A 12,393-nucleotide genomic window follows, 5' to 3' on the forward strand; every position below is an offset into this window, starting at 1 on the left:
CGTAAACGCGTTTTGGTCGAAAGGCAATGGGCGAGAGTCAAGAGGTAGAAATAGAGAGAGAGGGACAGATCGAAAGAGAGCGCAAAAGTGTGATTGTGTTTAAGTGGGCTGCCTACCTGGGTGCCAGTGCATGTCATGCAATGCTAAAACGGGTTGCTGCTGCATGACATCAATCTGAACGATCAATGGCTGAAGTACCGTGATCGTATTATCGCGTGAATATCGTAACAATAACGTCATTTTGCGCGAGCTGATATAAATTTAATTAAATTATAATAGATAATAAGTAAATAGATAGATAGATATAATAGATAATAAGTAAACAAAGACTGTATATATGTAAAGTATTTACATATATATAGAAAAAATAAAATTTTTAAAATAAATACTTTAACTAATTAAAAAATCTAAGACAATTAATCAATTCAATAATCATATTGCAGAGCAAAATAATTGCATTTATTCACAAATTTAATGATTGTAGGTCTATGAAAAACATATATATATGTATATACTTTTCGCTCATGGCGAAAGTTTGATGTTTTAGTACGTTTTTAAGTATATTTACTTTGTGAAAACTAAAAATAAATGGGTTTTTCTCTTACAACGCTCACTGTACCTTTGAACACAATTATCGTTATTTCACGTTGCGTGTAATCTAATTGGATATCGAATATCGTATTTGAATCATTTTTATACCCTGAACCCATTGAAAATGGGAAATCAGGGTATAATGGTTTTGTGTGAAAGTATGTAACGGGCAGAAGGAATCATCACAGACCCCATAAAGAATATATATTCTTGATCAGGACGACGAGCTGAGCCGTCCGCCCGTCCGTCTGTATGAGTGCGTCGATCTCAGAAGATACAAAAGCTAGAGAGCTGAAATTTCGCATGCATACTCGTGTATACAATACGCAGTACGAGTTGGCTTTATTTTTTCGATAAATCATCCCATAACTTTTTTATCGAGAATAATCGAAAAATTGATTTTGTTTTTTCAGTCTTATTTGATCTCTATTGGACCTAGAAGCTTCAGATTTACTGTGTATATACATATGATGATTACAAAACTTTTGTAATTTACAGATTTTGGATACCACGCCCCCTTCACCCTCAATTTGTAAAAAACGCATTTTAAATACTTGTGCTTTGTGTACATACATTTGAACATTATGATTAGGTTCTGAAAGTTTCATTGAGATTGTACGTCAAGAATTAAGACATTCAACAAATAAATTGTCATAATATTGCCCACACTGCAGCGCAGGCCAAGCGCAGTCGCTGCTTACTGCGAAGTTAGCAGAGCTCGTTGTTATACGTGCATGTGTATGTATGTATATGTGCATAAAAGAAGTACAGAATGATTACAATATCAGATTGGAGGGTTCAGGGTATCCCCTAGTCGAGCAGTCTCGACTGGAGCCTTCTTACTTTAATTGAATTAAAAATCTCTAACTATAAATAAAAATAATAAAATAAAGTTCTTTAAAGTTTGTAGAGTTTAAAAGTATTTTATTAAATTATTATGCAGCACTAAGACAAGCTCCAATACCGTAAAATTGTTGCGAAACATAAAACAATTATTGAAATGGCAAATGCGAAGTTTCCTTTTAAGGATTATTGCACAACACCAAGATAGATTAGCATACAATAAAACATATAATGTGTATTGCATATATAAATAAATAAGTAAAGTCATCCAACCAAATTTTCACAAAATAATTTCGTTCTTAAAGCTTCGACTGAGCTCCTTGTGCGGCAGGACAATGCTGTTCAGCAGTATCTTCTCGGCGGGTATTTGCACAAAGCAGCCTGTGGAGCAGAGAAACATTTGTAAGTACCTTCTGTATCTGAACATATCTTTAAGCTCGAAAAACAAACCCAATATAGTTATCGATGGGTTCAGTTTGCCCTCATTGTTGAACAACGGTGGATTCTCCATTTTGGCAAATGGCTTATTTGGATCCGGATCGCTGGGCGTGCCCTCGACTCGAGTCCAGGCGCCAATGGTGCAGCCACGACCCACAATCGAATGAAGGATGAGCGTGTGATCCTTGATCTGGGCTTGCTCCAGCACAATGGATTCGCGTATGCGAACGCCAGGCCCAATCGTAACTCCAGGACCTATGGCCACGTTGGGCCCGAGCTAAGAGAAATTAGAGAATTAGAGCTTCAACAATTACGAGAGCTGAAGCCATTCGAAATAGACATTCAAATCTTGGCATTTATCTTTGTGTAAGCCCAATAATCAAGGATATATTTGCGACTGTCATTAAAATAATTTGTGTTAAGTTCAAATTATATAAAAAGTAAACTTGATTGATATTAGAAATATCATTCGAAACTTATAATATTATAGATTGAAGTGTGCATAGGAAAACTAAGAAAACAACGATAAAGAGTCTTCTATAAACCAACCTGATTCTAATCGCATTTAAATAGCAATAGTTATCGATTAAGTTAAACAATGGATCCCACATCCCTTATATGTATATGTATCAGTTTTCAATGCATACAGAGTATCTACATATATCCATATACATTTGGAATTCAACATCGACAATAGGAACTGATTCATGTAGGTATGCAATATAGATGATATCTGATATAGAATATATAATGAATTCCAATTCACTGTTATGCCTGCACAGGGTATCGTTTTCATATCTATATTCCTCCTACATATTTAGAGCATACTCACCACAGCCGAGTGGTGGACCGTAGCACTCGGGTGGACATAGACATCCGGATAGACGGTACAAATCAGGTTGCCATCGCCCTCGCCCCGCTTGTTGCCCACATTGGCGAGACGTTCGGGATGGGTGCGCTTGTAGAGATCGAGGTAGTGCCGATTGGCATAGATGGCCGATCCAGCGGTCTTCATCTGAGACCACCAATTGGGCACCGGCATGGCGAAGAGCATGTCAGTGCCAGCTAGAGGAGTGAGCACCTCTTGCTCCCACTTAATGTGACCCTGATCCTTGCCGTTGCCGTTGCCATTGCCGTTGCTGTAGCTGATGCAGCTGTACTCCTCGCACTTCGCATGGAAGATCTGCGCGAGCTTCGTAAAGATGTCCATGGAGCAGACATAGACGCCGCAATTGATGTACGTGGAGACATAGGAGCTGGGCTTCTCCACATAATGCGACACAGCGCCACTTGCACGATCGAAGACGAGGCAGCCGTAGTGGAGCGATTGCTGGCGCGTCGCCTCCGTGCTCATGATCGTCACCAAGGCGCTCGCCGGCCTCTCCATATGGAAGCTGTACAGCTCCTGCAGCGGAAAGTCCGCACAGACGTCGCCATTGAGCACGAAGAACGCGCGCGGATTGCCAGCCCGTATCTGATCGCGGAAGTGGTACATGCCGCCAGCCGTTCCCAACGAGGTAAACTCCTGTAGGTACCTAAAAGAAGACAAAGGCAGAACACGTCAGCTTTTATAGCATGTTAAGAGCAGGGTAGATACCCTATATATGGGTACTTGATATCAGATTATGATTGCTTCGGTTTTCAAGAATTTCGATGGAAATAGCTTGTGTACTATCAATCAAATGCTTATCTAATGCATTAAACACCCTACGTTAACCATTTTTATGGGATGGTTGAATTTCTATGAATCAAAGGCAATATCATAAATGTGGATAATGTTAGTCAAGAAAACTGTGGATATAAACAAAATAAGAGCGTAATCTAATTACAATCGATATTATCGAATCTAACGAGTAATACAGCATACTCCTCTTCAAAATCAATATACCCTACACTGCTAAGGACCACAGGGTATATTAAGATATGGCTCACCTGATGTTTATATTGCTGCTGCTGTAGAGCGCTTGCATGTCGCTGACAAACCCTTCCATCTGCGTCTGCGGGTAGAAGCCAATGATGAGTATCTCGCGCAGTTCCTTTACTTGAACACAGGCTTCGATGTGATGAGCAATCAGAGGGCGCCCGGCTACTGGGAAAAGCGGCTTTGGGGTGTCCAGCGACAGTGGGCGGAAACGGGTGCCCTTTTGTGGGCCGCCAATCAATATAATTGCTTTCAGCATGTTTTAGGTTAAGCAATTGAGCTGCAAATGACTAAATTTTTCTTCTGCATATGATTCTCTTATCTCAAATTCTGTTTACGTTGCCAATATATAAACTATCGATATCGCGTTACCACCGAACTGTCAGCTGTTGTGTTCGCTGCGTTGCCAACGAAATCAGCAAGCTGGCGATAGTTACAATTCATGCTGTAAGATATCGTATAGAGTATGCTGTTAAGGCGCTAAGCTCTCAAAACGGTTGTCATATGTATGTTGATTGCTGAAAAATGTATGACATGTGTATTTGTGGACGTAAACCAAAGTTATGTATTTTTTACTGTATATATAGTTACTACATGAATCACTTGAATAAGTGTTTCAGCTTATTTTATTACTACGGTAGATCAAAATATAGTCTATATGCATGATACGATGTAATATCTAGATTTTATCATAGCTAACTTATCTTATATATAGTCAATTACGGCTATGAAAAACTTTTAAATGATTAAGATAAGAATTAACATATATAATTTTCATGTTCAGTGCATTTGTTTTCAAGTCTAGTACGCTGCTCACACACCCATTACATTGCTCACTCTCACGCAGAAATCATCGTAGACAATCGATATGTTTGATTGAACATCACTAATTGAATAGCGCTTCAGCCGGAATGGCGATGTAATTTTTCGTCAATAATTTTCACGAAGTTTGCTGCAAACCAGTATCAGACAAGTTCGTACACCGATTTTGGTGGCTCTCAACTCGTCTGTCCACTGTCCACTGTTCCCTCGGTGTGCGTGTGTGTGTTTGCGTGTAAGCCATGGCCACTGCGGAGCAGTTTGTTGCAGCCGCCTTACAGGGTGCTGCCAATCCCAATCATGAAATTGTGCAAAAGGCTGAGGCGCAGCTTAGCGAATGGGAGCAGCAGCCGGGCTTCTTTCCCATACTGGCACGCCTCAGCATGAAGCTGCAAGATGACAGCGACGCAGCGGCTGCTGCCACCTCTGCAGCGGCTGCAGCTGCAACGCTTAGTGACTCAGTGAAAATTCGTTGGATGGCGGCCGTGTATCTGAAAAATGGCATAGAACGCTATTGGCGTCACAATTCTCGCCAGGAGCTGGCCCCGGAGCAGAAGCAGCAAATACGCGAGATCCTGCTGCAGCACTACGACGCTGAGGATGTGCCCCAAGTGGCGCTGCAGGTGGCGGTTCTGCTCAGCAAAATCGCGCGCATGGACTGCTGGCCCGAGCTTCTGCCCACGCTGATGAAGCAGCTGCAGGCGTGCAGCGAGTCGCCCGTGCAACAGCAGCGGACACTGCTCGTTCTCCATTATGTGATCAAGGCGCTGGCATCGCGTCGCCTCATGCCCGAAAAGCGTGCCTTCGAGGAGCTGTCGGCGCAACTCTTCAGCTACATGGCCTGGAACATTTGGGCGACGTTGACGACGCGCTTCCTGCAGCTGCAGAAGACAGATCCGGCGGCACACAGTTGCCTGCAGCGTGCCCACATAGCGATGCGAACACTGAGAAAGCTGCTCGTCTACGGCTGCGGCAGCAAGCCCTATAAGTCCAGCGACCACATGAACTTCGTTGAGCAGCTGTTCGAGCGACTGCGCCAGTGCCTGGAGCTGCGCTACGAGCTACGATTGCGCGGGTCGGGAAACGAACAGCTGATCAATGACTTGGAGCGTTTCATCCTGAAGATGATGAAGACCCTGTATGAGTTCATGGATCGGCACTCGTTGTCCTTTGCTCGGTTCGTGCCCGTAGCACTGGAGTTCAGCTTCCATTATGTATTCCACGAGGGCACCGCCCTGATCTTCGACGCGGGCGAACGGATCAACTTCAGCCAGTTCGTCATTCAGGCCATCAATCTGCTGAAGGGCATCATGATGAGCGGCACCTATAGCATTGTCCAGGACCAGACGGCGAACACCCTGGAGGACGAGCTGCTGGCGACCGCATCCCAGACACAGAGCAAATTCTTCAGCGTGGAGCGCGTCACGTACTTGTGCGAGAAAATCGTCACGCACTACTTCCTGCTGACGCCCGACGAGCTGGCCGAGTGGCAGCAGGACCCAGAGAGCTATGGCCAGGATGACGGCGGCGGCGACGCCTGGAAATACGAGCTGCGTCCCTGCGTCGAGTCCCTGTACTTCACCTGCTTCACCCAACACTCGAATGTCATGATTAATGAGGTCCTCAAGTTCGTGCGCCGCGCCCAGCAGCTGCAGCTGACGCAGGACTCCGAGCTGAAGGCCATCCTGCTGAAGGACGCGATCTACAATGCGGTTGGCCAGGCTTCGTTTCACTTCTTCAATAAACTGGACTTTGGCTCGTGGCTGACCTCGCAGCTGCTCGCCGAGCTGCGCATAGAGGCCTCGAATTTCCGCATCTTGCGCCGCCGCATCATTTGGCTGGTGGGCAATTGGGTGGGCGTCCAGCTGTCCCGCGAGCTGCGCCCGCTGGCCTACGAGGCGTGCCTGCATCTGCTGCGCCCGGAGGAGGACATGCCCATACGCCTGGCCGCCGCCCGCACCCTGAATCTTTTGATTGACGACTTTGAATTTATGCCCGAAGCGTTTCATCCGTACTTCTCGGCCTTGTTCGAGGCGCTGTTCCTTCTGCTGCGCGAGGCGGGCGCCTGCGACACTAAAATCGTCGTCCTGGGCACGATGACCCTACTCGTTGAGAAGATGAGCGACTTCATCGAGCCGCAGGCCCTGCAATTCATTGCCTACTTGCCGCTGCTCTGGCGCGAGAGCGAGGAGCACGAGTACAATATGCTCCGGTGCGCCATCATCGGCACCTTGGAACAGCTCGTGCGAACCATACGCGACGTCCCAGAAAGCATGAAGCCCTTCCTCTACAGCGTCATCGAGCTGAGCACCGACTTGCAGGTAAATATTTTCGCTTAAACTCCCAAAACAGGTCCGTATCCCTGTGCTGAACTAAGAGTTAGTGTGATTGACTAAGAATTACTTACTAATTATAAAAGAATTCATTGAACATTTTTTAATTTGTTTATTTTTGCTTTTAAATTTTACTTTTTGTAATATATAAATTTTCCTATTGAAATTTAGTCCGGAACCGTCCAATTTTAATCTACTGACCGAAACAAATCGATTCTTCAACTCGAAAATTTCGATTTATCCGCAATTTTCTCTTAAATTAAGCAAGCAATAGCTGTCATACATGTTTTGCTATAATCTTTTGTTTCTTAGAAAACCATGAATGTTTTATTAAACAAGTTTTCAGATATATACACATATACAACATCAATAAATAATCCTACCCTTTATTATTTATTTAATTGATCGAATCAGAATCGAAGCTTTAAACAGGCATTTAAAAATAATTTATTTATTTTATTTTAGTTTAATAGTTATGTAATAAATTGACTAGCCTATTTTATTTATTTCTATTGAAACTATTTATTTAAATTATTAATTATTATTTTAAGTACTTTATTTTTTATTATTAATTTTTTTTGTATATCTTTAAACAATTTTTCTAAAACTATCAGAAAGATTGTTTGTTGATATATACAAACAAAAATTAATAAATCAATGATCCTCATCTTTGATCTGATAGAATTAGTATTCTTATTGAAAAATAATCTTAAAAAAATTTTGCCATGCATTAAGTTTATTTTTATTTAATCTTATTTATTTATTATTATTATTATTATTTATTTTTTTATTTTTTTTTTTGGTTATTAAACAAGTTTTTGTGTTACTTATTTTAGGGTCAATTTAATTCGCATGACTAATCCTTGGCCATATTTTCTCTCGCTCTCCCGATTAGCAACGTTCGCACGTCTATCTGATAGAGGATGGCATCATGCTGTGGCTGGCGGTGATTGGCAACTCGACTGCGCTGACGCCTGAGCTGCTGAGGCTGTGCGATCATCTGTTGCCCATCATTGAGATGTCCTCGGAGAATCTGCGCACCGTGCTGCAGCTGATCCACGCCTACATACTGCTCGATGCGCATGTAAAATCAATATATAGTCTATAAGAGTGTCTATAACGTCTCGCAATTAATATGCGCTTCCTTTGCAGGCTTATCTGAGTCGCTACGGCGAGGGCTTTGTGGCGTATTGCGTGCGCTCCTTTGAGGATATACGCACGGAGGGCATCATCGCCATGTTGCGCATCTTTGAGACTTGCCTGAAGACGGATGCCGCGATGGGCCTGCGGCTGGTGCGACCCGCTCTGCCCTTTATCTTCCAGCAGGTGTGCCTCAAGCAGGAATACCCGATGACCATGAGCTGGTACTTGACTCTGCTGGCGCGCACCCTGCTCATCGACCAGGCGGTGTTCATGTCTGTGGTGCAGGAGCTGCCGCAGACGGATGCCCTGGCGCGCATCCTGGATGTGTGGATAGAGATGTTTCCGCTCGTGGCCGACACGCATGCCGAGAAGAGGAAGCTCTTCTGCCTGGCGTTCGCTTCGATTTTCGGAAACAACGAGCTGCTGCTGGCGCGGCTGCCGCACATCCTGCAGCTGGTGGAGGAAACGCTCGGCGAGGTGATGGACAAGCAATATGCGGCCGCAGATGAGGCCGCCGACAAGGCAACGCCGAGATTCTACGATTCGCTGGTCATACACGACGAGCACGAGCTGGATGAGTTCCAGCCGCAGCTGTACGATGACTTCCATTCAAAGACCTACCACGACGACAGGCATCGCCAGCTGGTGCTCAAGGATCCCGTTTACAAGATACCCCTAACCGAATACCTCAAATGGCAGCTGCAACATTTGCAATCCCAGCTGGACCCCGCCCGCTACGAGCAGCTGATGCTCGCCGTCTGCCCCGAGGTGCTCGAGAAGATTAACATGTACATAGAGCAGACGGTGCCAAAGGCGTGCGTCGTCTGTGCCGGCGGCGGCAGTGGCAACGCCAGCGGCAGCGGCGGCGACGATTGCGAAGCGTTGGTCCCCGATTCCAACAACCGCACCACGCTCGACTGATGCTGCAATCAGGTCCTCGTTCACAGCTGTGCTTCGAAAGCTTTCAAATCAACAGTCTTTAAGTTATTAATGTATTTTGTATTGAAATTATATATTTTTAATTGTTAAACTCGGTGTTCTGTTGGCTTCCAGATGCAGCTGCCGGCTCTGGCTAGTCCACGGCGGGTCGTCGTTCCATCTTGCTGCGCAGCAGGTTCCGAATGGTCTCATCCTTCTGCTGGAGCTTGTGCCGCAGCTTGTCCAGCTCCTCGTTGTTGCGCAACTGCATGCCCCGCAGCTGCGACTCCTTGTGCTTCAGCAACTTCGAGAGCTGCTGCACTGCATCATAGGTCTCGCGCAGCTCCGCCTGCCCAGCCTCCAGTTTCTGTGCCCACTGGAGTGTCATGCGCAGGCGAGCCTTCAGCCGATCCCTGGCATGCTTCGCCTTCTCGCAGCTGCGTTGGAGCGAGGCAACGCGAGTGCTGGTCGCCTGCCTCTCTGCCTCGAGGGCGGCGCGCTCCTTGGCGTGCTCCTGCTTGAGCTGCTCCAGCAGCGCCTTACACTGCTGCAGCTCCGCAGCATTTGTATCCACAGGCGGAGGCGCAGCCGGCGCTGCAGCTGAGGTTGGACTCTTTAGGGAAACGAGCTCCGCTTTGCAGCGCGCATAGGCATCCTGCAGATGATTCATGTCCAGGAGCAGCGTCTGGTTGCGCTGCTCGTAGAAGTGCATCACCTCCACCAGCTTCTCCTTGACCAGATCCGTTTTGCGCGTCTGTGTCTCGGCCTTGCTGCGGCACACGCTCAGCTGCGCCTGCAGACGCACTCGCTCCTCTTGCCAGCCGCCCACGTCGCGCCGCAGCTGCTCCTGCGCCTGCAGCAGCTTGGTGTTCTCCTCCAACGCACGCTTCAGCTCGTTCGAGAACAGCTCAAAGTCGGCGGCGTATTGGCTCAGCAGCGCATCCTTGTCGCGCAAGGACTCGTCATAGGCCTGCAGCAAGGGCGCCAAGGTGTGCCTGCCCAGCTGGGCAGAGAATGGCGGCAGGGAGCAGCTGTTGGCTGCGCTGGCCAGAGGCGCGTCCTCTGGCTGCGCTGTGCGCCGCTGATCCTGATAGCATTCGATTTGTACATTCAGGCGAAAGACCAAGGTCTTCAGCATGTCCACATCGTTGCCCAGCTCCTGGTTCTGCAGGAGCAGCTGGCTCTGCTGCTGCTGCAGCTGCTGGCAGCTCTCGCAGCTGGCCACGCGCTGCTCTGCCTCGGCCAGACGCTGCTCCAGCTGCTCGGTCTGCTCGCGCAACCGCTCGTTCTCCCTTGCGAACTGCTCGTTGTACTTGTGCAGCGTGGACAGGCGCTGGAGCAGCTGCTCCAGTTGCTGCTCCTTGGCCTGCAGCTGCAAGACATATGACAAGGGGTAATTACTTGAGCTACTTCGACTGCTTTTCACTCACCAATCCATGCAGCGTGCGCTCCTGCTGCTTCTTCTTGGCACTGCCGCCGCTCACATCGGCCGGATGACGGTGCTCCACCTCGACGCTGCGCGATCTGCGACTGAAATTTCCCGTCAGCGTTTGCAAAACTTTGCGCTGCCTTTTCGGCTGTGTCGCTGGCCTCAAGTGCTCCGGCTCCTGGGCCTGCTCCTGCTCCTGCTCTGGCTCCTGTTCGCTCTGATCCAGATCTGTGATTGGAACGCCTCTTCTAGCCATGCTCACTCCTCTAGCTTGTGCTCCCTTCTATTGACAACTTTTGCTCTGACTGCTCTGCTTGGCGTAAACAAAAAACTAATCCAAAAGCAGGACTCATTGTTGTCATGGCAGCGGCGACTATGTTTGACCCTGTTATGCTGCACAGTGGGGCAAGTAGGCAAGCTTAACCATAAAATAAATGAATTACGTATTGAGGGTGGATTTGACAGGTTCATTGCATCAAACACTCGACTACTATTAACTATCCACTCCGATTGGACAAACGGATACGTTGTCTGTCTTCAAACGAAAAGAGAAGACGTCGAAAACAAAAACAAAACAAGTAAGAAAACTGTAGTCGAGACTGCTCGACTACGAGATGCCCCGATTAATAATATATACATATATCATAGCGATTTTAATTCCCTCTCGTCATAATTTTTCGCATCTGCAGAAAACTTCAAATAAATTTTTAGTGGAATGTTAATTAGATTTCCTTGTCTTTTATTAATTTCCCCAATAAACTTTCCTTAACATTCAAAATCTAGAGTAATCTAGCCTTATATAATTTCCAACTAATTCTAAAGTACTTCCATATTGATGTTATTGATTCATGCAAAGGTCTTAAAGTTCTCCATTAATAAAAAATTTTTACAAAAATTGTAAATTTTAAGGCTATCTTTGTGGATGGATCCCTTATTCATTGCTTAGATCTATAGGTATATATCAATTAATACATAAATCCGCACTTTAGCTTTAGTTATTTCAAATAGCCAGCCGCTTAGGGGTAGCTACCCCTATTAAGCGAGGCGCCTCTGTGTGCGCTTTCCCATGGAAACTGAAGAGTGGCCGAGCAAAAGGAAAAGAGCGAAAAGCTCTCGCGTGCTCTTCGGCTCGTCTGTCACTCTCTGAGGTAGTGCTGCGTGCGTTGGGGTGTGGGGCTTGGTTGCAGCTCCCCTTTGCTTGGTTTGGCCTGACTTGAATTTCACTTTCTTGTGGGTGCGACTCGGTCCTTGATCAGCGCATAAAACTAATGTCCTGGCGGACAACCTCCTCGAGGCACCGTGCTCAATAAATGTGCAGGTGGCACGTGGCAGATGGCAGCCCTGGCCTGGCTGCGCTTAAGGGTTGCGTTCGCTCCCCATCTGGACTTGCCCTCCATTTCCCTTTTCATGAATTTCATGTGCATTTTATGCATTTGGCTGATTGCTGTTCGCAAGTGGCGCCTTTATTTTCCTTTGCATCTGGGGGCAAAACAGTTACGAGCCATGTGGCCTAATTCGACCTGGCCAAATGCCAAATGCCAAATGCCAGGCAACAAGTCCTTTCCACTTGAAACAATCAATCACCTGCTCATATCCTAATTCGCAATTCAAACGTGCATGAGCATTTCCATTCACAGTTGAAAAATTCAACAAAATATGAATAATGTTGACGAATTTTTAGGACTCATATGAAAGACTATTAATTATTTAAAATATTTAAACTGAATAATAATATATTGAATAATAAAAAAACTAAAATTTATTCAATTAGAATTAAAGTTTCTTGTAGAACGAGGAGATTTCCTTTACATTGCTTCCTTGGTACTATTCAACGTGTTAAAAACGGAATCACTAGAAAGCATTTATAAGTCAGTCTTCCCATAGTTAATAATTAGTTAAATTGAAAAAATGTCTTTAATAATTCCAAGATGATGAGACTCGACTGCTCACATTAGTCG

General features: G+C 45.9%; 3 protein-coding genes across 3 annotated transcripts; 1 reads left to right on the forward strand and 2 right to left on the reverse strand.

Moving 5' to 3' along the window:
* Positions 1 to 1,484: 1,484 nt before the first annotated feature.
* Positions 1,485 to 4,140, reverse strand: Gmppa (GDP-mannose pyrophosphorylase A). The gene is made up of 4 exons (XM_018106163.3): positions 3,805 to 4,140; positions 2,705 to 3,407; positions 1,885 to 2,149; positions 1,485 to 1,815 (listed from the first exon to the last, which is right to left on the reverse strand). Exons 1-4 carry the CDS (start codon positions 4,050 to 4,052, stop codon positions 1,715 to 1,717), a joined length of 1,317 nt encoding a protein of 438 aa, XP_017961652.1. The 5' UTR covers positions 4,053 to 4,140; the 3' UTR covers positions 1,485 to 1,714.
* A 431-nt stretch (positions 4,141 to 4,571) lies between these two features.
* On the forward strand, positions 4,572 to 9,118 carry Impbeta11 (importin beta11). Its single transcript, XM_018106678.3, has 3 exons — positions 4,572 to 6,933; positions 7,841 to 8,029; positions 8,098 to 9,118. The coding sequence occupies exons 1-3, from the start codon at positions 4,855 to 4,857 to the stop codon at positions 9,007 to 9,009; spliced, it is 3,180 nt and encodes a 1,059-aa protein (XP_017962167.1). The 5' UTR covers positions 4,572 to 4,854; the 3' UTR covers positions 9,010 to 9,118.
* On the reverse strand, positions 9,067 to 10,857 carry Cep89 (Centrosomal protein 89kDa). The gene is made up of 2 exons (XM_018106679.3): positions 10,437 to 10,857; positions 9,067 to 10,378 (listed from the first exon to the last, which is right to left on the reverse strand). Exons 1-2 carry the CDS (start codon positions 10,689 to 10,691, stop codon positions 9,161 to 9,163), a joined length of 1,473 nt encoding a protein of 490 aa, XP_017962168.2. The 5' UTR covers positions 10,692 to 10,857; the 3' UTR covers positions 9,067 to 9,160.
* Positions 10,858 to 12,393: the final 1,536 nt, after the last annotated feature.

This window comes from Drosophila navojoa, chromosome 5, assembly GCF_054131105.1.
Source record: "Drosophila navojoa isolate 15081-1374.11 chromosome 5, UAZ_NAV_1.0, whole genome shotgun sequence".
In the NCBI taxonomy this organism is placed as follows: domain Eukaryota; kingdom Metazoa; phylum Arthropoda; class Insecta; order Diptera; family Drosophilidae; genus Drosophila; species Drosophila navojoa.

Coding starts and splice junctions, on each gene's coding strand:
- Gmppa (XM_018106163.3), bottom strand. CDS start 4,052: ATGCTGAAAGCAATTATATTGATTGGCGGCCCACAAAAGGGCACCCGT. Junction 2,150..2,704: donor CGGTCCACCACTCGGCTGTG/GTGAGTATGCTC, acceptor AATTTCTCTTAG/CTCGGGCCCAACGTGGCCAT. Junction 1,816..1,884: donor CCCATCGATAACTATATTGG/GTTTGTTTTTCG, acceptor TCTGCTCCACAG/GCTGCTTTGTGCAAATACCC.
- Impbeta11 (XM_018106678.3), top strand. CDS start 4,855: ATGGCCACTGCGGAGCAGTTTGTTGCAGCCGCCTTACAGGGTGCTGCC. Junction 6,934..7,840: donor AGCTGAGCACCGACTTGCAG/GTAAATATTTTC, acceptor TCTCCCGATTAG/CAACGTTCGCACGTCTATCT. Junction 8,030..8,097: donor ACATACTGCTCGATGCGCAT/GTAAAATCAATA, acceptor CTTCCTTTGCAG/GCTTATCTGAGTCGCTACGG.
- Cep89 (XM_018106679.3), bottom strand. CDS start 10,691: ATGGCTAGAAGAGGCGTTCCAATCACAGATCTGGATCAGAGCGAACAG. Junction 10,379..10,436: donor AGCGCACGCTGCATGGATTG/GTGAGTGAAAAG, acceptor TATGTCTTGCAG/CTGCAGGCCAAGGAGCAGCA.